This window comes from Pungitius pungitius, chromosome 5 (genome assembly GCF_949316345.1).
Source record: "Pungitius pungitius chromosome 5, fPunPun2.1, whole genome shotgun sequence".
NCBI lineage: Eukaryota > Metazoa > Chordata > Actinopteri > Perciformes > Gasterosteidae > Pungitius > Pungitius pungitius.
The window spans coordinates 2,320,260-2,345,258 of record NC_084904.1 but is presented as its reverse complement, the minus strand read 5'-3'; the positions used below and the strand labels follow the sequence as shown (position 1 = coordinate 2,345,258).

Genomic DNA, 24,999 nt, shown 5'->3' with positions numbered 1-24,999 from the left:
TGAGTAACACGGGTTGAGCTAAAAACACTAAAAAATGTATTATACATTTATTGTCTCTAATTGTCAGGTGATGCGCTTCCAAAATTACCTTGGCTACGAAGGGAAAAATAGAAAATAAAGGACCTGCTTATTCCAGATTGAAAAAGAACAATCACATGTTGTGGCTCATTGACAGAAGCAAAAAGGAGAATAAGGAAGTCATGGCTTAAGATTGTGACTGCTGCAATCAACGGACATTTACTGACGGACACCAATATATATATGTTACGTCTGAATACTTTATTCCAGGAAAGGTTTTACAGTTTTTAATAAAATGTGTATAGTGAGAGATCCAAATATTGTCGTGAACCCATTTTTAAATATATTCAAAGTATTTTGTGAAGCACCCGGAAGTGAAAGGATAACAAATAATCATAAAGACTACTACTGGTACGTTAAACACTTTTAAAATATAAACAATCTTTTCATATTGAAACTTCAAATTAGACTAAATTAGATGTGGTGAGAAATATTTCTCAAGACATAGAAGAGACGTTGCACCTCACAGACGTTTGTACACACAGTTTCCATGTGCTATTTGCAACGCAGGCCACAGGCACCAAACTGCACCATATGTGCGTGCACGCACCTGTAAACACATGCACAGACGCACACACACCCACAGGTAACATTCATACAGAGCTCATGGCTTGCACGTGCATGTTGAGCAGTATTCAAGCAGCATTGGCACGCTGAGCCAGCCGCCATCCTATTTGATCACACTCAGACAAGCGACGTCGAAACAAAGTGTGTTGGTGTGTGTTTTGTTTGTGTGCAGTTCAAAACCCATCATTTTCCATGAGTATAACCTACTTCTAATGCAGGCGCTAATGTGTTTTATGCCTACAAGTGAATACACATGCACACATACATGCCCAAACTCACACAAGGGTCGTGACATATGTTTAAACAAGCACTTCCTGGTGCACAGTGGCAGGTTGGAGCCTCTGAGTGATTTGGCAGCTTCAGCCTCAAGACCCTCACCCCTGAAATGAATGACACTCACTCATCCACTTTTTTCAGTTAGGGCTCCATCCCTCTGGAACCGTTAGAACAGCTGAATCTGTCAAATGCTTTAAAAACTACCAGCTTAGTAGGTACTGTAATTTGTTTTTGTTGTTATATACTGTATGTACCTCATGATAATTGGTATGTGTTTTCTTTTATTTCTTTTTGTTTTAAATCGGTATCATGTGAAGAATTTTGTAACATTTTTATTAATTAATGTTTCAATGACAATGATTCAAATACATTAATGCACATAAACTGTTTCTTCTTGCAGTTATCTGAATAAGAAATACTATATATATATATATATATATATATATATATATATATATATATATATATATATATATATATATATATGTGTGTGTGTGTGTGTGTGTGTGTGTGTGTGTGTGTTTAGGTCATTGTTTTGTAGTAATTTCCGACTGATTTTAAAATTAATATCTATTAATCACTTTGAAGAAGCAAATCCCTATAAATCCTCTAGCTTTTAATTTCATAAATGCCCACACATAGAGCTGGACTCCATTTACCAGCAGGCACTGCCAGAATGACGAGGCGGGGGCGGGTCCGACTCAACCAATCATCTTCTTCCATACACGGAAGAGGGAAGTTCAGTTCGCTCACATCGCGGGACAAAAGCCTGGCTTCTTATCTGAAGATTTAAATGTGAATGGCTTCGCGTCTGGTTACATGTAAGTTCACATTTTAAGCAGCAGTAGTTAACATTCATGCCAGTGTCGTGTGGTTAACGGTAGCTCGCCAACACTCGAAGTGACGGTTGTAAGTAAGCAGTTACCGTTGGTTCACCTGTGGTGTTTTCATGGAGTCGTGACGTAACTCAACCTACAGCAGTTACATTTAACGTTAAGTTCTTAGGTGATTTTTAGATTGAAACGATTGGCGACGTTCATTTTAATTGAAGAGCAGTGGAGGAAATACTGGCACCTTGTGGTTAGGTGCAGCTGTTGCACCCCGACGTTTCTTCCCGGTAAATTGGGGCGCACGTGTGTGTTTGTGTGTGTGTGTGAGAGTGTGCCCATTGCGTCAAATTATATAAATTAAATCCATCATGTCAACATCAACTCTCCGTGTTAATAAAACATTTCTTCGACGGTGAATATCAGGGATGGAAACCGTTTACTGATTCATTAATTGATTTGAAAAAATCCGCATAGATAGTGATAATACATTGTGTCAAACTATAGTTTTCTACAATTTCAGATGTGATTGTTGGGAAATCAGTATTGTTACCAATGGAGAAAATTAATTGGCAGAATAATCCATGTGAAAATAGTTCATTTGAGACTTGAGACTGTAAATGCATTTTTGCCATATTTTCTGACCATTATTTGGATTGGATTTGGAATTTTGGGATTTGGATGATGTTGTGCCATCACAAGATGCTAGAACAGTTGCTTTGAAGTAGCTGTTCATAAAAAATGTTTTATCATTGGCGGAAATTAGTTCAACAAAACTGTTCCTTTTATTTATCGAGACAAGCCTTTCTCTACTGGAATCCTTGCTTTCTTTACTAACATATTGATGTAAGTATGAAGAAAGTGATTTTTAAACTGATTTGATTATACTGAAATAATGTCAACAATCGTATAATTGGAACAGCAAACTCACTCTTACCCAAAGTCCACACGCTTAGTTTAACAAATCTTTAATGATAATATTTGACCAGTCACATCTCGTTCCTTCTCCAGAATGTGTTCAGCAAACACCAAAGCCGCTGCACAGTATCTGCATTTACATTTTTATATTTTTGCCTAATTGACATGCATATACACCAACAGAATTGTGTAAATAAAAGATGTAACTGTCTCTAAGACCAGGTATTTGGCGTGCAATGCTTTTCCACATTTGCTTTAGTAAATCCTGAGCCCTGACACAAGTCAACAAGAGCCGTTTGTTCCTAATTTGGTTGAGCGTTTTTCCCCTCTCAAAATGGGCATTTATAAATTCACATCAGCGAGCCACAGGGGCTTTCCAGCAGAGACCATGGCAAGACATTAAAGAAATCGTGTGTAACAAGATGATCATAAAACACAACCCTGTGGTGTCTCACACAGACATGTCATTATGGCAAAAAACAACACGCACACTCTTCTTGGGCTACATGCAGACACGACTCGCATCCTCATCCACACCCATGTGCTCTGCCCCCCCGACCCCCCACACGGGTTCTACTCCTCATCATCATAAAAGGTGAAGAATGTGCTGTTTATTTCTCAGTAGGCCTTTTTATTTGTGTGTGTGTGTGTATGTGTGGGGGGGGGGGGCACGAGTACGAGTTGAGCAATATGCTTCAATTTATGTACTTATTACTTCCATTGTTATCCACTTTTGCTCTAGCAGTAAATTGTGTTAAACCAGTAACTGTGTTGTGTTAAAATTTCCTAAGTTTATTTAGAAAAACATTTCCTTAATGTCTGCTATTGTGAAATGCATGTTTTGAGCTTTTATTTATAGATACACCTAATAGTTATTTCAGATTCAGTAGCAATTTTTTCATGTAAGAATGTGTTCTTGTTGACTTTTAGCTTTTAATTCATGAACTTAATTTACTTAACTTAGTGTGAGGCTGTAAATAGACTCTTCTGCTATTAATCAGACCATTGTCACTTTACCATGTGGTTTCATCCCCTAATGCTCATGCGTCATTTCTATTTTCATTATACCTTCATTTTAGTCATGTACTTCTTATTATTTATTTTTTTTCCACTTTCTATACTCTCATTTATTTATTTATGTCTGCTGCAAGTATGACTTTTCTCAAAATTGGTATCTTTTCTCCTTTTAATGGTACGGATTGTGCCCTTTTTATTTAAACACTCACATCTGTAGATACTGCAATTATACATTCAATTTGAATGGGAAGTAACCATGTAAAAGTGAAAGCTGATTAAGGATGGATTTTCTTTTTGTCTGAACCGTGACAATGGACTTGATCTTTGCCTCACTTAGGATCTTGCTTTGTTCACAGGACGCAAAATGTGTCAGCCGCAGCCACCGATGCAGCTCCCGCAAACAGCGCAGGCCGCACCGAGCGTCCAGGACACGCGGTTCTGGCTGGACAAAGCGGTGTGCTGGGGCCAGGCCGGCGGCCCAGCAGACGCTCACAAAGACACCTCCGTGCACTTGAGCAGACTGAAGGATTTCCTCCAGCAACTCCTCACACATATCAACGACACGGTGAGCAGATCTAGTAATGTTGTGTGTGTTTTTTATTTTTTTTTATTTTACTGTGTCACAATGCAAGGGATGCTTTGAGGTTACATTTTTTTCATTTATGCTGACGCTTTCATCCAAAGAGGGCACAGACCCAGAACAACAAGAATTAAAAAAGTACAACTTCTTCAAGAAAGCCAAACTTAATTCATAGATTCACAGTCCTGACAGATATGCATATTCACTTATTTCCCAGATGCCCGTTAAGCCCAATAAAATGGTCCGTATCCCCTAAGAGGCCGGTTTTACAGTCCTAACACCTTACCAAAAGAAATAAAATCAGTTGAATCGGTTAGGCCAAACTGCTGTCCGAAGTTAATTCAAGCTCAAGCGTACACACACACACACACACACACATGCAGGAGCACGCGCTCACTCTGCGTCCAAGCCGGGCATGAACAGTAAGTCCAGCGTCAGTAACAGAGGCGGCTCTGTGCGGTGCAGAGGCTGCGTATGCCGGCTTGGCAGCGCTGCAGTGTTGAGTTAGTCAGGTAATAGTCGCGTTGGGACCTCCAGCGCTAACCTAATGTATCCCCGTATCAGGTCCAGCCAATTTGGGAAGGGGGCTGTGAGGGATTTCAGTGTTACCACGTCCTTGCCCCCTCCTTCCAGCCCTTTTCCCTTTGGACTGTCTGCTTTTTATGAGCGAAATTCCATCACAAATCTCTCTCACATAATATATCTCTCTCTCTCTCTCTTTCTCCTCACATAAGAATCTCTTGTTAGTGCTACGGTCCCGCAGCGCTTTCAGGTTTTCATTTGTGATTCTCACAACCCATATGTTTTACTGTAACACTCTGGTAGTTAGAATCAGTGTCTCTGGGTGTCTTGCTTTGTAGTTCCACATATCTTTATAGATCAATGGCTGTTCTTTTTCTCTCTCTCTGTGTGTGCTTCTCTGCTAGCATTATTCTGGGTGTACGTCATGCCGAGGTGTCGGCATGTGTAGGATGGTGGCGCGGATACGAAGAATGGTATAGCTTAATTGGGTTGAAATCATTTTTACTGGCAGTGGGCTCATAAAAGTCCAGCTGAAGATCGCCTGCTTCTTGGCAGCGTTGTGCATCCTTTGATGACTTAACAACTGTTCATGTGGCTTATGCCCCCAGATGAGAAATACTCCCAGTTATGATTCATTTCCAGATTTACACTCAGAAAAGTGCAGGAAGTGTCCAATTTCGATATTGCACAATAAATATTTAGATGTTTTTTTTTTAAATTTCCTCGTCGGGTCTCCTACTGAGAGTCTGATTAATAACACTCAGACCAAAGTCATGTGGCAGCACCTCTACAGCTCACTAATTAACACGTTGCCTTCCGTCATGGAGACAATGGATGTTTGAGAAATCAGGAACCGACTTTTTGTTTGTCTGATCTGGATCGTGAAAGAGAGAAGGAGCGATGACATCGAACGAGCGTGTTCGGAAATGTGAAGACTTCTCTCGTTCTGGTAGATTTATTCGTCGGATCACGGGTCAAGCAAAGGCAGGAGCTGTTCTGTCGGCCCGCAGGCCGGAAGAACAACTCGCTATCATCAGGAAGAACATTGTGTTTCATTATTCTCATTAGATATCAAAGGAACGATTTCTATTGGCCCTAAACTGGCGTCGAGGAGGAGCAGGTCCTCTCGCCGCAACACAAGACCCAATCACATCCAACGTGTGGTCTCCTAATATTAATGTAAATATCTGCTGATACCGAGTACTGTCCTGATTTTTTTTCAGGGTAAAAACACTTTACACACACACACACACACATGGATGGAGCTAACTCACCTCAACCTAAAACAGAAGTTCTTCCCCACTAAGAGCGTGGTCGTTTCTTGTCTAAAATTCCATTTATAATTAAGGACAATGTTGCAAATCTTTGATGGAGCCTTGGCCCAGATGGTCAGAGATTACTTTCTCTAGGATATAAATAAAACAAATTAAAACGGAAATTTATAGATATTCAGGATTAAAGGCTATTGAAGTTCCTAAATACAGTGTTTGTCCTCTCTTGAAACCCTCTGGATCTTTTAATTGGCTGTCAGGTGAACTAAATCTCATGGCGTGTTGTTTGAGCTGTATAAAGAAGCACACACACACACATACTTAAACTGTCACAGGCGTAGCATCCTCGACCAAAGCCCCGGTTCTGCGCTGTATATCTCTCACTATGAAAACTGTGGTTGTAATTTTGACATGACAAAAATAAGGAAAAACCGAGGTGATGCATGAGTAATGCCCTCCTTCTATGCACCTGTGGATGGGCCTGCTGTTTAACTTCATAACCTTGGCCAATGAAGTAGACTTGTGACCTTCTTATGTTAGGTGTTGTGGCTCTAGGGGCTGTTAGGTTAAAAGGATCAAACAAGGGAGGATGAAACTAATGAGAAGGTGCAAATATCTACCAGTCCAACAATGAAGGAAGGAAATCTCATTTTTTAAAATTGGTTCTACTTGTGTAATGTCTGATTTAAAATGCCGGTTGGGAAAAACCAGTGATTGTGTTCATGTGCCTTCATCTCAAAGGACTAACCCAGTAAAGTTATTAAGCAGCTCACAGGTGTAGAAGCACAAAACACGTTGACTGTTAAACCCCTTTCCTCCTGCCTGTGTATGTACCCTAGAGCTCCACAACAGGGACCTTGAAGAGGCTGCCCCTCCTTGGACAGCTCCTTGGCCGACTCTGCTGGAGCCCTTATGTCACTGCTGATGGTGAGTGCATCGTGGGGAAAAACGTTTAACTATGCATCCGGGAATAGTGAAATGGATCATGTCCAGAGTAACTAGTAGTCTCTGTACAAGCGTGAGTCATTCTGATGCTTATAATCTGCGTTGAAAGGGGGAATGATTGTGTCTCGCCGTCTGCAGCTACAGGCAGAAGGCTGCTGCTCCAGTGTCTGTGGGGACTGTACTCAGAGCATCCAGGCAATGCTGTGGAGAGAAAAGCTAACCAGTGGATTCGGGTATGGCCTCTTTTGATATCTGTTAATAGTGAATAAGTAGACTTAGATTTTTTATTTTTTTTATTGAATATATCAATATTGGTTTAAAAAAAGTGATCCGTGATTGCTCCATCTAAGGACAGCAACTGGACAGTTTCTGAACTCTTATTTTGCTTTGCTCTCAATCAAGTGAAATTAAGGATCAAGAAAAATATACAGCACAGATTTGTTTTGAGCTTAATGCGTCGTAACATAAACTGAAACTGATATGGCCCGCATATCAGAAGGGCCCAGTTTAAGTGGGACGGGGCCCTTTTCAGGCCACACCAGTAACCAGTAAGAGGCCCCCCCCCCCGGGTGGAACCAGACTCACTAAGCCCAGTTTTCCTGATAATGAAATGTTGTCAACCATGATGCCACATTTAGTCATCCATCCTTGCTGCAGTGCCATTGGCCACCTGGACCCACCTGCTGGCGTTTTGCAGAGATTAAATGGATAATCAGAAAAGGGAAACCAGAATCAATGGAGACAAAACACCAAATTGTCCATTAAATCCCCTTTATCGGATGCTGTTTATTTCCACGTTAGATCCAGAAAGACTGGACAAGCAGATTGATTGTAAGTCCACTAAAACGCCTGACAGACTAAAATGATTTGTCTTTGACTGACTTTGGGCCTCTGAAGTGAGTTTTCTTGCTCGCCCTATGTTTCTGCTCCCCAATGGGATATGGATGATGACTCGGGCAGATTGGGTCTCTGTTGGTCTAAGCCCTTTGTGCACAAAACTCCCAAACTGTAAAACACATTTTGAAAGCATATTAGAATGGACAGTTTCACTGCTCCTGGTCACCAGAGAAGGGTCTGAAGAACCTTCCTATTGTAGGTAGTATTTCCTGCTCACTATGGTTTCATGGCGCGCACACTCACACAAAGGAGGGAAGGAGAACAGAGGGAAGTTCGAGAGGGTTCACACAGATGGCTCAAGATAAACAATGTGGAATTTCTTTTCCACATTTTTGCCAGATCAACCGTGTTTGTATTCTTTTGATTTAATTTCTCATCCAATAAAACATCTCGCTAACGGTGCCTTGAAAGAAAAGCTTGAATTTGCCAGATGGTCTTTGACCCATGAGAGGGGAAGCAAAGTGCATGTGTGTATGGTTGTTTGTGTCTACAGTATGTCTGAGTGTATTTGTGGGCGTATGTCTCTGTATATGCATGTCAATGGGAAAGTGGCGGTGGTGTATAGATTTACATTTTAAATTACATTTACATTGATATGTTTTATTTGGAATCAAGAGAAGAGAATACATATCATGTTGGTTGACCACAGCCCCCCAAAAAATATTCTTTCAAATTCACGTTGCTATGTGTATTTAACTTTAACTCAAATAGCAGGAGAACCATGACATAAAAAACTGAGAGAAACTCTTCAACAGTAGCCTCTTTTCTGCTGATCCTTAGTCAAACAACATTCTTCCTTGATGAGCCTTTTAGAAGGGTGCAGGTTCAAAGTATGTTTCCAACATTGTCCAGTAGTTAATTTAATTGTAGCTGAACGCTCCTGATGAATCATCGAAGGACCGAGCCAAAGGGTTCACTAACAATGGCACGCAGGGTTGCAAGTGTTGACTGCTGCACAATAAGGTCACCACACACTCTGCAGCTCGTCCCCATCTCCTCCGAAGACGCTTCCTCTCGCTACAAATGGCATAGAAAAACCCCTGCACGCCACTGGAGCTCATCCCGCCTGGGGGAGCGGTGGAGATGCTCGCGGTCCCCACAGACACGTCCCCCACGTCCCGTCTGTCTTCCGGTGTCTCTCTGCGTGTTGTTGGACTCCCGGTCCCGGAATGCAGAATGAGGCCTGTTTTCTGTTAGCGCTGCCCGATCACGCTCCCCAACGTTGTTCTTCACGCTCCCTTCATAATAGACCGAGGGCACCTAAGAACGGTAATTCTGTGCATGTGCCGGAATATGTACGTGAGCATTTGGGCAAAAAACATGTGTTGTACTGCTACTGTATGTACTGTTAGAAGCCACATGTCTTTTTCTCCCTAAATCGGGATAACGTGCAGAGTATTTTTGCCTTTTTGGCCCGCTCGCGCCTCCCGTTCTCCCCTCCCTGTCTGCCTCTCCTCTCCACATCTGACTTTTGTCACGGGCTTTGATGAATGCCGGGTACAACCACAGAGCTGCAGGCTATGTCAGATAGTCATTAGCTCGATCGAGCTTCTCTGCATCCTGCACCAGCAGGGGGACCAAATGGCGTGATCTTTGAAGAGATGACAGATAAGTAAAGAGAATATTAGAGGGGGCCGGGAAGATGGCTGGTTTGAAGGCTTAATCTTTACTGACTCAAACTGGGTGAACCACAGGTAGGCCCTGGAGCTGCTGTGGCAGCTTTGTTTTTTGAAACGTGGACTGTTGTTTTTAATTTATAAATCCTCTTGGGTGGCCTCCCTCTCTCGAAAAATCACACTCACAGCAAGTAGTATTTGTGTTTTTTCCCTCAAATCTAAGGAATGAGTGAATGTTTTGGGAAATTATGAATATCTCATTAAATGCAAACAACAATTGGTTGTTTTGCATTTGCGGGAATAAGCCTATTTCTATTTTACCCTTTGAGCACAAGTTACTAGTACTACTTCATTGTTTTGTATGCTCATCCTGACTTTTCTTGACTCTTTCCCCTTATTTCATCGCTTTTTTGCACGTCTCCATTGTTTTTTTTGACCATCTGAGGCTGAACTCGAGACTTTCATTGGCTTTGGGAGAATTCAATCATGGCTCAGTAATTGTTAACAGGCACTCGTCAAAACCAACCTCAGTCGATGCTTTGTGCATTTTTCTCCGTCCTCTGTTTTAATTTTAGATTTATGGAGGGATCAGTTCTTCGGCCGCAGCATTTCCAAGACCCCAAAAGCCAGTTTGGTTGCAGTGAAAGGAACCCGCTCCAAATGCATCCATCCGACTACGTTCCAGTCTCTCTTCGCCATTCCTTTTAACCATTTGTCCTTCCCTGTCATTTCCCCCCCAGCTCCACTGTGTCAGGGTGTAATAAGTGTGATTGGTTTTGTATGTACTCAACGTGCAGAGTTTGGAGGGTGCTCAGATGCTAGTGATTGAGGTTATTTTGTCATGGGGAGGGTAAGCATCCTAGCGTGCTGTAGAACTGGGCCAAAGAAACCGCAGAGCTCCAGCAACAGCGCTGCAGTGCCCTTCCAGCGGGGATTGTGTTTTGTACGCCTTCACTTTGTTTTTTTTGTACATAATGTGCAACTATCAATGCCTTTGTCTCCTCCTCATGTTGACATCCTTTAATTCTGTAGTTTGAAAGGGATCTGTACTTTTTCGCTATTCTCGTGTGCTTTTTCGTTTAAAAAACAGATGCGTGCTGAAGATGTGGGGCCTTGGCTGGTCACACTTTTCCAACTAGTACCAGTGAATCAGCTTAATGTGAATAAACAGAGAAGATGGTTTAAATCCATCCGGAATTCAAAGAAACACCTCTTTCTGAGTAAATATCGCTGAAGGCAAACCTCGTTAAAGATACGTTTTTTTTTTAATCCTAAAACAACCAAACCCTGTGGCATCTTTTGTTATTGCAAATTGCTGTGTTCCTTCCAGCATACCTCAAGGTTGAGAGCCTCTCATGTAAGATCAAAACTTACAGTATGGGTCTAGTTTCCCCTCTGCTGTTCCTTAATTATGACTTGCTTTCTCACAGACGAGATCAGCAGAGTTTATGAGTCTAGTTTTATCCGTGTATGATGAGTCCCCTTCTGAAAAATGCTTGTAAAACACCAAGGCCCTGTGTAACCAACAATGTTTATTTCAGAAGTTGCTCAGGTGCCGTCCATACATTCTCCCTTACTGAAATGCCTTTTCTCCACTCATGGGGGGTACAAATGATCCTACACTCCAGTAACTCATTAGCTTTGACCTTGGGAATCTTTGGGCCCTTGCAGATTTCATTTTTAGTGTATTATACTTTACTTATTATTTTTATAGATATACAGTAATCAGCTGCACATTATGTCGCCTGCCCTCCCACAGAAGGTGCTGTGTCAGCTTGTTACAGAGGAAGATGATGCTCCAGCGCAGGCGTTGATGAAGAAAATGGATATTCCACCTAAAGATTACCATCTCGAGGTTCTGAGGAAGGTATCAGCCTTTTCCGCCTTTTTAGCATTGATATATACTGCAATAATGTTAACATTTATGCAAGTGGTGCTCTTTCATTCATTTCAGATGGTGGCACTGCTGCAGGAAACCATTGGGAAGAGCTGCAGTTCTTTGGGTGACATAAATCAGAGGTACAGCAGTGATTAAATAAGGTCTGTCACATACATTCATATTCGATTAACATGTTGATTATTTTCTCAAATGTCTTTGGGCTATAAAATGTCAAAATATTGTGCGTAAGTAACCATCAGTTTCCCAGATACAGAGGTGATGTCATCGTCTGTTTTGTTTGGCAGACCTACAGACTCAATTATTCCATTTATATTGCCATTCAACAGAGAAAAAAAGCCCAGCCTTTTGTTTATAAAGATGGAAACAAAGATGTTCTGTTTTTTTTCTCTTTTGGCCATTGATGATAAGTTCCAGATAGTACAGATGTTTTGTCTATATTTCTTTGTGCAGGTGTTCGTGTGACAACATTCTGGCCACATCGGAGGCTTGTGTCCCTCTGGTCACATGTCCTGAGGCTGCTCCTCTCATTGGTGCACTGCTGCAGCAGCAAGTGACCTGTGTGAGGGCAGCACTTAGTAAAGACTTCCTGGATGCCGTTAGCTCCGCCTACTTCAGGTAGTCGCACTGAGTTCTTGGCGGCTTACAAAATATGATTTCAGCGAGCCCTCCTATTAAGTTGTGTCCAAACATGTGTATATATGCTGCTCAAGTATAAGTATATTCTAGATCCGATGATAATGTGGTTGGTGTTTTTGGTCCTGTTTTCTAGCCAGTGCTTGTCATTGGAGGAGCAGGCTGTCGTCTCTCTGTGGTACCACGACCTGTCCAGTCTGGAGGAAGCAGTGCTCCGTCTGCTGGAGTGTGCTCTCACTTTCTCAGGCCCAATCCCACGGAAGCAACTGGAACAGTCACTACTGGTGGGTACTTTTCTAGATTGAGGACTGATAACATAAAAAGATAAAGTAATGTACTTCTGTAATCGATATAACCAGATCAACACCAAATAGGCAGAGCTATTGATATGCAGTTTGTTTTCTTTCAGTATCAATTAATCTACTGATATTCTTGATAGAATTCTATAAAGGTGTGAAATAATTACTATCACAATTCCTCAGTATTCAAATAGATTTTTCTTTAGAACCAGCTGTGTGATCTTGTGGCATGCGTGCAATGGAACCCGTGATTTAAATCATTATTTTGACCTAATCCATGCACAGCTACTTTGACATCATCAATATGGAAAGGAAGTCCATGTCAGCCGAGCATGCACTATTTTAATGAATTGGCAGCATTGTTGATCAATTTAATTGCTTAAGTTGCTGTTGTTAAATGGTTGTTAAATTGTGTTATGTGCATAGTTTGACTCATCTGCCGTGAATTAGGGACTAGATTCTCACATCAGAAATCCCTGCCTGCTCCATATATTTATAGCGCCCCTTTGAAATGATTTGTAAACTGTGAAACCAAACCGATTGAGTATAGGGCCTAAGCCATTCATTACGAGGTACGGTGATTGTAATGCTTTTGTATGCATTGTGCTTGAAAGCGTTCCTTTGCTTTTTGGAGGATCTTTATTGACTGTTTTGGCCTGGCTAACTTCAAACACCATTTGGCTTTGCTCTGCATGCATCTCACATCGTTTGGCTAATTCTAAACGGCATCTCACATCATTTGGCTTGTTCTACACAGCAATGGTTTTGTGCTGAGTATATACTGAACTATGCCACTCCAGTCCTTGGCCGTTCATCCCTTTGTTTAACTTTTAACTAAGATCATGCCGTGAAAATGCAATCAGAAAATACCAGCAGTGTTTTTCTGTTTTCCTCACTTGGCCACCAAGGGTTGTTTTCCTTCCCACTATAATTTGTTAGACATATTAGTGCAGCCATTGCAAGGAGCAGGGTTAAAAACAAGTAATGAAATGTGTCACTGAAACTAAACAATTCGAGAAATAATGTATGAAACACTCACAGAATTTGGGCTTATTCCCTGAGTCGGCATGACACAACAAACTAAATCGATGTAGACGTCCGTTCTGTGCCATGGAATACAATACGGCGAATGCGTTTCTATTTACCTAGATTACCGAATGCCTTTGGTAGCTAGGAATCTCATTGAAACAGGAATTTACCTGCCGGTTTGCCTCATGTTGACTTCAGTAAAGTTTGTCAGATGTGTCACTTGTGTTTTCCTGCAGTGATGGTCCACTTCAACTGTGTAACATAACAGACAATGCACAGTGTACAGGAAAATGCCTGCCTGTTGATTGCACTTTAGGAGCAACAATAATGGAGGGAGGAATTCTGTTAACAGTTAAATCTGTGTGTGTGTGTGTGTGTGTGTGTGTGTGTGTGTGTGTGTGTGTGTGTGTGTGTGTGTGTGTGTGTGTGTGTGTGTGTGTGTGTGTGTGTGTGTGTGTGTGTGTGTGTGTGTGTGTGTGTGTGTGTGTGTGTGTGTGTGTGTGTGTGTGTGTGTGTGTGTGTGTGTGTGCGCTTGCCTGTGAGAGAGACAGAGAGACAATAGCAGACTGTTTACATCTCTGTCCCATCATGGATCTATTTGTTTACCCTCTTATCCATCTCTGATTGACCTGTTTTTATCACCTAGCAGCTTCACACGCACATGTGTGCATGAAACCCCCCCACACACACACACACACACACACACACACGGCTCCAACCGCCATGCTTTGTTTATGAATATGCATCTGGTATGGCGTGTCTGTCGTTAAAAAGGGTAGGAGGCATACGTTTAGGTTTCCCATAGCCTTCAGGTTGTTTGGAAGTCAGATGCGTGTTTCACATGTGTCTCTGTGCATGCGAGTCTCTGTTGGTGTACACGTGTGCAGGAGCAACGGAAAAGACGAGAGGCGTGTGAGCCGACTGGCTTGTGTCTCCTCTCGCCTCCCCTTCACTCACGTGTTTAAGCTGCAATCAAAATGGTGAAACACGAAATAAGGCTCACATTCCTCGATTTGGCTTGCTGCGTGCGGTGCTCTGTGATCCAGTGAGAGACCGGCTCAGTAATAATAAACACTCACTTCCTGGGCCTTACTACCAAAAAACAGGATGTTTGTTGTGTGCTGTAATTGACCCTCCTGGAAGTGTTAGTGGTAAGGTATGGAGGAGGATGCTCAAAAAACCCATCTGTTTTCACTAGGGGGACCAAGGAGTTTGCACACATGCATGCATGCACGCTGGCATCGTCACGCTGGCCCGGTCGCCCGCGTACATGTACGCCACCTTATTGTTTAATACTGCTTTCTGGCCTGAGAGGACACAAATGAAACGGGACATGTCAAAACGGAAGATGAACGCGCACTATTTGTATGTTGGAACGTTGTAATGACACCATATAAACATTCTAATTGGTCTTTTACAATTACATCTCCGGTTCAATATGTGCCTCCACTGGACAGAAAACGGCGTTAAACACTCCTTTACAGAACCAGGTTGTAGACTGGTGGTACAAGTTCGGCCTTGATGTACTAAAAACATTGTAATATACATTTTACATACAGTGCTCCTTTTGATCTTCCACTGGATTGCAGTGTGGGATTTAAAGTCTGTGAGAAGATGACTTGTGTTCCTCCTATATGGAAGCATGTGTCCCTATAGAAGAGTGCTGGGGGTGAGAGGGAGAGTAACTGGGACTCGAACATATATAAATGTGCCGAGGGCAGTGCAGCTGTTGAATGTTTACGCTTGGGCATTTCAGCGCGTGTTGAATCTAAAACACATGAGTGTACATTAGGCCGAGACGAGAGAGAGTAGGTGTGTGGGTGTGAAGAAGTGACCGTGGTCCACCTGAGTGGATAATGGGGAGAAAGCGAAGCACAGAGAGGAACCACAACCTGTTGGTGATTTGTAGATGAGGCAACAGTGACACGCAGTGGTTTGTGAGATGTTTCAGCATAAGCTCGCTGTCATTTCTGGATTGTAAGTGTAGGCTTTTAATACTTCATATCTAATATCAATGAACAATTTTATTGAAAGTTTTTTTTTTCTTCTGTTTCAGCCCAAAGCCTGTGCTCAGCACTGCTCTATTTTCTTGGTTGTAAACGACATCTTCAGGTGAGTGCTGGTTCGTCACTTTAAGGGTGTTGATGCTAGTGTCTGAGTTTTGGTCTAGAGAAGTGTGTGTTGTTACCATCACTGTTTGTGTGTGCCACAGGTCCATCCTTAAGCAAGCCGAAGGGGCAGAGTGTGTTAAGTATTTCATCCGAGCCTTTACCAGCTGCTTCCTCGGGGAGGTGCAGCAGCAGCAGCAGCAGGTACGCCTCAATCAAAGCACCAAAAATCTCATCAATTATTTTCACTATCAATTAGTCTTTCCATTTTCATTCATTGATAAATTAATTGTTGTTTTGATTCATATTTTAATTTTGTTCTGTATAATTTTGTTGATTCTCTAATCAATTAATTAACTGGTCTTCACTTTTACATATAAATATCTAATCAACTGATTATCCTGTGGGTAGACAAAACAATCCGTGTCTTCCTATCACCATTCTCCGCCATATCGAGTGTTTGCCAGCAAAACATTTGGTGTGTTTGAAAACAGCGGGAACATCTGTCAATCAAAACGCCACAGTTTTAAATGCCACTGCTGATAACTTTTTTCAAACATATTCCTCTTTAGTACTTCACCTGCTGCAACAAATTTCCAACAGAACCAAATTATTCCGATCCACCGTCTTTGCTGGAAGTAAAAAGATTGTAACTCTTATTACGCCGCCTGCTTCGATGCACACTGAAGGCGATGAACAATTACCTCCCCGAAGGAAAAATCACCAAACATTTGATCGATCCTCCACGCCATTATCAATTTATGGGTAATAACTTTAACACAAATAAAACCCCTCCGATGTGTGGAAACCTCTGTTAGCTGTTACAATGATGTGCCCCTGTGTATTTTTCATTTTTTACTCTCAGCCCACCACAGGGCCTTTCACATACACACGAGTCTGTTGTAGTTGTATAGGGGACCTCAATCCACCTGTCCCTGGGGACCGTAGAGGACGTCCTGCCACTCACCTGTGAGCCATCAATGTCAAGAGGCCAGAGGGCGCGTGTGTTTTACGTTTTACTTTCTGGCCGGTTTTGTGACTGTAGCTGAACTCCCAGTAGATGGCAGTGCTATAGTGTATTTACAGTAGAGTCTGTTTTAATGGCTGTAGTCACACTGCACTAAACGCTACCTATTACATGCAACATTACACATTAGCACCTACTGTATCACCGCTACACAGACTCCCATTCAAAGTGCCATTTTTCAGGCCTTCAGAGCGAAGCCGTGGATGACTTCAAGGTAAATATGATTTACGTTTGTGGAGCTCAGGAAAGTGTGTGTTTTTGTGTTGTTTCAGACGAGTGTGTCTTTGAAGGCCATGTTTCCACAGTCACCTCAGAGTCTGCTGCTTCCTCTCTTGACCCGGCCAACAGGTCAGTGTGCACATACACACTCATCCATGTGTGTATATGTGCGTTTGTTTGTGTGTCTGGATATCTGACGCTCTCCTATTGTGAGAAAAGTTTTTTTTTTAGTTTTTTTTTAGGTATTCTTTAACTGTGTGTCAACAAAGGTTTCCTGCTGCAGACTGAATGGACACTTGTGTGTCTTGTTCAATCAATTTTAGTTAGTCAGCAACTGTGTTGAGTCTTGGATATAAATGTTAAAGTACGCTTAGTGTCGTTAACTCTTTCATTGGGTTCTTTTGTTTTGAACTGGATCAATTTGTTGCCAACTGACACTCTTTGTCTTATACAAACACTAATGCTACTTATTATTTTTTAGAAGAGTATGTTTGATCCCCACTGGGTATGCGTTACCGTTGTTTCTGTTGAACAGGGGAGCCGTGCTTATCAGTGTGTTCCCAGACCGGCCTGTAGGTAGCAATGATTTACATGAATGGAGCCATTTAGGGACACTTTGGAGCCTCGGCAGAACGCAGTTAATAATTACTGTGTGTGTGCATGTGTGGAAGAATAATGAAGGATACTGTGAATAGCAGAAGATTTGAGGTCCTATCGGGATCTGTGCTTCCTCTGAAAAAGTATAATAAATGAACACCTAGCATGGCTTTGTTAAAATTTAACATAGAAATATTTGTTGAAGTTTATTTGTTGATCTGAATTGTCAGTTGGATGGAGGTTTAGTACAGCATTTGTTATGCAGTTTGCTTTGACAGAACAACGTGGCATCTGACACCAGACCATGATATTTAAATGGAATGGCAAGTTATTGCCATTGATTTTGTTCTGCTTGGAAAATACATGTCTAACATTGGGAAAGTTGTTTGTTGAAGTTAATTCATCGTTAGGGCATCACAGAGGTTGCAGCAAACATCTCTGAAAGGGGAAAGCAAGTTTTACCTCAGGCTGCATTCTGCAGGTGAGGAGAAGTGCGGACTCTCGCCGGTGATATTGTCGAGCAGTGGAAACAGTGCTTTGAGCAACTCTTTTACCCGCCCTCAGTCGCGGAGGAAGACCCGTCAAAACACAGTCAAAAGTCATTTTTCAGAACCTTCATTGCTTTGAGCCATCCAGTCCTTTACATGATCCAAGTGAGAGCCTTCTCCAGTACACCCTGAACAGAACGAAGACAAACCCTCTTTGGTGGGTGTGGTCAGGGCATCGAATCACTATGCGCGTCCAGCTAATCCAGAGCACGCGGAAGAATATGTCTTGTATATCCTCAGAGTCCCCCACAAAAAGCTGTAAAATGTCGCTGGGGAGAGGGAGGCTTAAAATACCTCCCTACGCCTGCTCCCGGATAAGCAGAAAATGATAATGGAATGAAAAACCACAGTGTAAAATAATACTGAACCCCCCCCATCTCTCTCTCTTCCCCTCGCCACGGGTGCTATCAATATTCCTTTTTAACTTTTAGCAAATAAAGGTGTTCCCATAATTCTAAACTACCTCTTTTCAAGAAAGGCTAATTGATTTGTTATGTGCTACGAGCAATCATTGTGTCTGTGTTTCCCCAAATATGTTTCTGCAGAGATGCCCCAACAGGCCTGGAGACGTCACCTAATCTGCCTCAGCGGCTCATTACAGAGACTGACAGAGGAGGAAGAGGACGGAGACGACGAAGACGACGGCAGCACCACATCAGGGTGAGAAAGGCATGTTAATGCGGGTCTGCAACTGAATGCCTGTGTGCTGTTCTTATTTCCATTAACGGCTGGTGAGGGGGGGGGCTTCGTCATGTACTTCTGACGCATCACAGCCGAGAGGTTTTTGGGCCGGTGCTTGGAGGTTATTAGCTCGTAACACGGAGCTCTGTCGAGAAAGCCCGAAGCGAGCGAGAGTGATGCAGAAGAAGAACCCGGAGAACGGTGCAAGTGGGTAACCTCGGTGGTGTGGATTTAGAGGGGAAAAAGGGGATGAAGATGAAAAGCAGCTGACGTCCTAGAGATGCAGACGAATGACTTGATACACTCCTGCTGCGGTTTTTAACAGGGCTCATTATCCCAACTACCCAACTGCTGCTCCATCCTCCATGAATGAATCCCCTAACCAAAGGTGTAAAAGTAGTAGGTGGTGTTGCTCTGAGCTGCCAGTGTTCTGTAGGTCGACGCTGCTGTTCATAATGTGTGAGAAAGAGAGACCTTTACCTCCATCTTGCAATCTCCAAATAAGCACGTTTCTGACTTCTCTGCGATCCTGGTTTTTAGTTTATTAATACGACTCGTGTAATGGATTTTCTTGTCTGTAAATTAACAAGACTATACTGAAAACGCCCCAAGCTTCCCAGAGCCCAAATTGACATGTTAAATTACGTTATTTTATCATTTTCCTTTTTTTTTTCTATGAAAGTCTAAATTAGCAAATAATAGTCTATAAACTAAGAAAGGGACAGATGAAAAATGTGGTTGGTGGCTAAAACCAAAATGTAGAAGAAGAAAAAGGAGGGGGCTGGTCTACGTTTGACCATCCTTTAAATACCCAAAAAGTTCCATGAACCAGTCATGGTTGTAGTTCTGATTGAAAAGAAAGTGAAGTATTATAAATGTAAATTGACAGGAATTGGAAGCCTTAAACAAAACACAACCCGTCTAAACTTTGTACTTCGTGATGTTGCTTGGTAAAAAATTGGATGAGACATAATTCTGACATTCAGATCAGTACTAAAGCTCTGATTCTTTTTGATTGTCTTTTGTTCCTCTCAGTGGGACAGATTACGCTTCATAATCAATTTTTCAAAAATGTATTAAAATACCTCCTCTCTCATTTATGATATTAAGTGAGTTTTAAATAAAACAACTGTGTAAATGTGTATAATTCATTTGGATGACCATTAAACCGAGTCGTTTGGCTCAGGAATTGGAGAAGGAGAAAGTTGTAAATATTAATACTAGGGCCGGGACTTTAGCACGTTAATTACGATTAATTAATTACAATGGGAATTCAGATTAATTAATTACACGAAAAATAACACATTAAACATTTTTTACGCATTTTTACACTTATTTTTTGCACCGCGGAACGTTTCTCACTGGATGAGTTTCGGAGGACCGATTATACTGGAGCACCAACTAGCGTTCATGACTTCAGACAACAACAAATCACAGTGAACATGAACGAGACCGTGTCGGGTGGCCCCGTGAATGGGAAATCTTATTATAATAAACACACGGATGGAAGCGTCGATAAGAGCGTGGTTGTGTGCAAGCTGTGCAACAAGGAATTCACATCGAGCCTCAAGTATCACCTCAACGCAAAACATTTAGCAGCTAGCGTGGACGTACAAGGACCCACACCCAACCCACACTGCAACAGATGACTGGTTTAAGGACCAGGGTAAATAAGTCCACGTCTGAAAAAATAACCAATGTTCTGAATGTACTTGAAAGTATTGGTCTACTTAAAAAAAACATAGTTTACAGAAGGTCTACTTACCTATAGGCTACCTGAATTGAAAACAAAAATAAAAATCCATGTGAAAAAAATTACTTCTCACTGTTCTCAGGTCAAATATTTATGCAATTAAAATGCGATTAATTTTGATTAATAATATATATAATATATATTATATATATATTGACCTTACATATATTTTTTTATAATATATATATATATATATATATATATAATTTTTAATTAATTTTTTACCTATTTAAAAAAAATCTTTTCTGTGACATTTTTTGACCCTACATACTGACATTTATAAAAAATCATAATGGGATATTGCCCCAGAGACGGATTGGTGCATCTTGGAGGATCAACCATGCTATTCATCCTTCCTGCATTGGTAAAGGCACAAGTGAGTTGAATTTGAATGTGACAGAGAATTGGAGGGTGGATGCACTAAAAAGGGTAAACAAATCTACACCCTGTGCCAGACTGTCAGTTTAAGGTCCACAGGATGCCCTAAAGTAGACAAACATGTGACATGAACATGTGTCTTGAAAAGGCCCTCAGAGGCTGTAATAAGTTTCATGTCAGTGTGACCACTGAATGAGACACATCTGCTCATCTTTACTGACTCATCTGGCCTTCTCTCCCGTCAAAAAGGTGGAACCCTATAGGCTATGTAGCGTGGCTAATAAGTGCTAAAAGCAAAGCAATTAACATCAAATTTAGTCAATTCATCCAAAAGTTTCTTCATCATTCTTGACAATGCCATCATAACTCAAGTGAACGCGCCTTGTGTTTCTGCATAACCCCTAGGGTTCACTTCTCTGAAACAACCAGTGGGGACAATGCCCCCACTACTACCTCCGCGGTAGTGCGCTCAAGACTTGGCGGGTGGGATTTGAACCCACTGGCGGTGCGCACAGAGGCTTTTGGCACCCTGCACTCACCCCTACACTACCAGTCCTGGTCACATTTTGGCAACTTTGATTCTCCTATTTAACCTTGAGCATGTGAGCTAAACCTCAAAACTCTTTTTAAATGCTATTTCCACATCTGGGCTTGAACCCACAACCTTCAAGTGCAGTGCAGGGGCTTATGTCAGCAGCTCTTCCGCTGTGCTACTTCACCACACACTAACCAACTCTTTGTTTGTTGTATTTAACCTTGAGATTGCTTCTCAAACCTGAAGTAAAACCAAAGGCTCAAACCCAAGACTGGGCTTGAACCCACAACCTTCAAGTGCAGTGCAGGGGCTTATGTGAGCAGCTCTTCCGCTTTGCTACTTCACCACACACTAACCAACCCTTTGTTTGTTGTATTTAACCTTGAGATTGGTACTCAAACCTGAAGTAAAGCCAAAGGCTCAAACCCAAGACTGGGCTTGAACCCACAACCTTCAAGTGCAGTGCAGGGGCTTATGTCAGCAGCTCTTCCGCTGTGCTACTTCACCACACACTAACCAAGCCTTTGTTTGTTGTATTTAACCTTGAGACTGCTACTCAAACCTCAAAACTCTTTCAAAGCAGAAGTGATGTCTGCATGAAGGGCCAAGAACCCACAACCTCAGACACCAGGTTGGAGCCTGCAGCCCTTCAGTTGTTCCGTTGTGCTATTCAAGCACATCCCCCATTGTGTCCGTTTCTCATATTAGACCTTGGGATTGTTTACTAAACCTCAAAACTGTTTCAAAGTTTACAGTTTGAAGCCCTGACTGCAACCAAACCCTCCTTCTGAGAGAGCAGGTTTGAACTAAGGCTCCTCCACACTTTAGCCATCCTGCTATCTACCTGCACTGTTCCACCACACACCTGTTGATGCTTTTGAATCCAACCTCAATTCTCATAGATTCTACCTACCTGAATTTCTGAAAGTACTATATTTCTAAATATGCTATTTCTACACTTGTCTGCTGGAATTGGTTGAACAAAAATAAAAATCCATGTGAAAAAAATTACTTCTCACTATTCTCAGGTCAAATATTGCAATTAAAATGCGATTAATTTCGATGAATTAATTACAAAGCCCCTAATTAATTAGATTAATATTTTTAATCGAGTCCCGGCCCTAATTAATACACATTCTTAGGAAAGCAGGCTAATGAGGAATTAAACCTCCGATCGGCCTAGTTTTTAGATTTTGCCACTACATGGTGAATTCAAATATAACGCTTTAATCCAACATTACTAAAATTTATTTCACAAAAATGGCCTCATCACTGGTCTGCTCAGTGTCCAGGTAGATTTATTTTTCAGGTGACATGACTCCCAACTGTTGATCAAGGACACGTGTGTGTGTGTGTGTGTGGACTTTGCAGTGCTGCAGGCTAAAGACTGACTTCTTGAGATGATTGTTATTGTTTATTGTTTTCAACTGGTCAGGCTGTGTGTGCCTCCAGGTGTTGTGTATTTTTTGCGTCTGTGGCTGGGAGGACTGTCCTCTGACAGACATCAAGGACGGGACGAACAATAAAGGGAATACAAATGTTTTCCTCTGCAGTGTCATTTATCCATGTACATTTACCACGGCAGGTCAGAAAAGCCACAAGGCTTCTGGGAAGTATGAGGACAGCTCCCTACCTTTCATGTTGAGCCCCGTTTCTGCTTCTGTGCCTTTAGGAGGTACCACAAAGTGTTTGAGGCCTGGTTCCTTCTGGTCCAGTGTTCCCATTGGGTGCAAGTGGCCGTCCAGCTGCTGGTCACATCGGAGCCTGAGGACTGCGCCCCCCTTCTGTGGCTGCTTACCTTCTACCACCACCCTACCAACAGGGGGCACCACAGAGCACTGCAGCTGGTAAGTTGTTGAAGAGAGAATATTTTTAATTGATCCATTTCGTCTTCCATTTGATTGATTGAAATGTCCAGACATTTGTGGTCCACGCAGTAGGTGAGAACCTCTTATCTTGTGGCCATTTGAACTTGAACCTTATGACGTTCCCCTCAGGCCCAGCTGTGCTTTGTGTTCCGTGCAATTCAGAAAAGTTTAGAATGCTTAAATAATATGTTGAACATGGTAGGCTGTATATCTACTTTGGACATTCTCCTTCTTTGGACACTGTATGGATAGATAGATGGATAGATAGTAACAGTGGGTGTATGGATGGATACATTGTCCTGGTCAGTATGTACTGATACATTCACTCACCGCTGTGCACAGCCTCACGCAGCGACTATTGTGGCCTTATTTTACCATGCATTTTATAAACACATTTGGAATATTTAGTCCTTACTGTGTTGTTGCTCGTATTGCATTGGGAACACTGGTGTAGCTACAAAGAACACTGTATTGATTTGTGATCTTTAGTTAATATGACTTGAGAAGGACCTAGTTTGGATAAAATATTGCACAACCTGCAGCTGAAGCATAAAGCCTGTATCATAACTCAACAAGTCCACAATGTGGATGGTCTGCTCATTGTTGTTGGAGGGTGTGTCCTCGTTGAAAGTCATTGAACAAATACACAGAAAGAAAAATAACGCATAAAAACAAAATGATGGTTGATCGGGAATGAGCAAGAGGGAATGGGAGAGAGGGGGAGGGAGGCCGGGTGATGTAGCATTGATTTCTCAGTTAGAGTCTGTCTCTCTGTCTCCTCCCATAACCCTGTTACACTCGCTGTAACATTATGATCAACCTGCACAAGGTTGACTTAACTCCTCCTTTGTGAACTTCTAATCTATTGTTTTTTTTATTTGGACTGATATTTAAAGTAATGATTCTTGATTCCAGTAAGGTCTGTACATGCACATCTGTCAGCTGACCAGACATTTGTTGTGTAATTTCTGTTTCCAGGTACGTTGCGGAGAAGCATGGGACCACCTTCACTCCCTCTTCTTGGCTCGTCCTCTTCCTGTTGACCGCCTGCACTCATTGGTCACTCTGCTGTCTCCACAACCCCAGCCATCGCTGTGTCCATTATTGACCCTCAACCTGTTAGTCAACTTTGCTGTTTTTCTCCAACAATCCCTGAGTGCATCAACAGAGATTGTGAAGATGGTGAGGATTCGCTGAAATGTTTTCAGTGGCACACATTTAAACTGTAATATATGATCATCAATAATACTAACAGATGTGTATATATACAGAGGTAAATATACATTCAGTTGTGCATAGAATATTATTTATTCCTTCGAGTAGTTGTGTTATGAATTTGTTCAATTTGGATATTGGATTATAGTGCTTGAGATCATAATAAATATCACAAATAGTCACGGCTGTGTCACAACAAGCTTCATCTTTTTTGCTCGTGCGAGTCCAGGTGGTGGATCGGTGTGGTCTTCTTGATGGAGCACAGTGGCTTCTCAGGTCTCTGGAGATCAGGATGAACGAAGACGACCGCTTATCAAGCGACACTGAACGAGTTCATCTCAGGATCCAGGCACTTCAAAATACATTATCAAATGCACGTAGCATCAGGCCCTGCCAAGAAATAAGCCCTCACGCCTCAAAAGAGGTGAGTGCACCCACCCACACACACACAAAACACACACACAAACATAGAGTCACATGGCAGTAAGTTTATCCTCAGCTGTTTTTTTTTTTTTTTTTTTTCAAGGCACCTTTGCAGAATATCCAATAGCCTCGCTCCTGTTGGGACATGCTGCGATGCATGAAGTGTGTCAAAACAGCACAGGGAGGACCGATTAGGTGGAGAGTCTACAATCACACGCAAACAACCACGCAACACATCTGCAAGGCCCCCCAGGATACTTGAACAGTTACAG

At 42.0% G+C, this 24,999-nt stretch overlaps 1 protein-coding gene across 2 annotated transcripts; it reads left to right on the top strand.

Annotated features, from left to right (window-relative positions):
* The first annotated feature begins 1,624 nt into the window (after positions 1-1,624).
* fancc (FA complementation group C) lies at positions 1,625-24,978 on the top strand. 2 transcript variants are annotated; one of them, XM_062562173.1, is made up of 16 exons: positions 1,625-1,742; positions 4,040-4,248; positions 6,896-6,983; positions 7,140-7,234; positions 11,274-11,381; positions 11,469-11,533; positions 11,865-12,029; positions 12,184-12,331; positions 15,432-15,487; positions 15,588-15,687; positions 16,783-16,858; positions 18,420-18,534; positions 22,894-23,068; positions 24,068-24,271; positions 24,534-24,728; positions 24,831-24,978. In XM_062562173.1, exons 2-16 carry the CDS (start codon positions 4,048-4,050, stop codon positions 24,852-24,854), a joined length of 1,815 nt encoding a protein of 604 aa, XP_062418157.1. In that variant the 5' UTR covers positions 1,625-1,742; positions 4,040-4,047; the 3' UTR covers positions 24,855-24,978. The 2 variants fall into 2 exon arrangements, with proteins under 2 accessions (XP_062418157.1, XP_062418156.1); XM_062562172.1 differs by having other exon boundaries at positions 16,780-16,858.
* Positions 24,979-24,999: the final 21 nt, after the last annotated feature.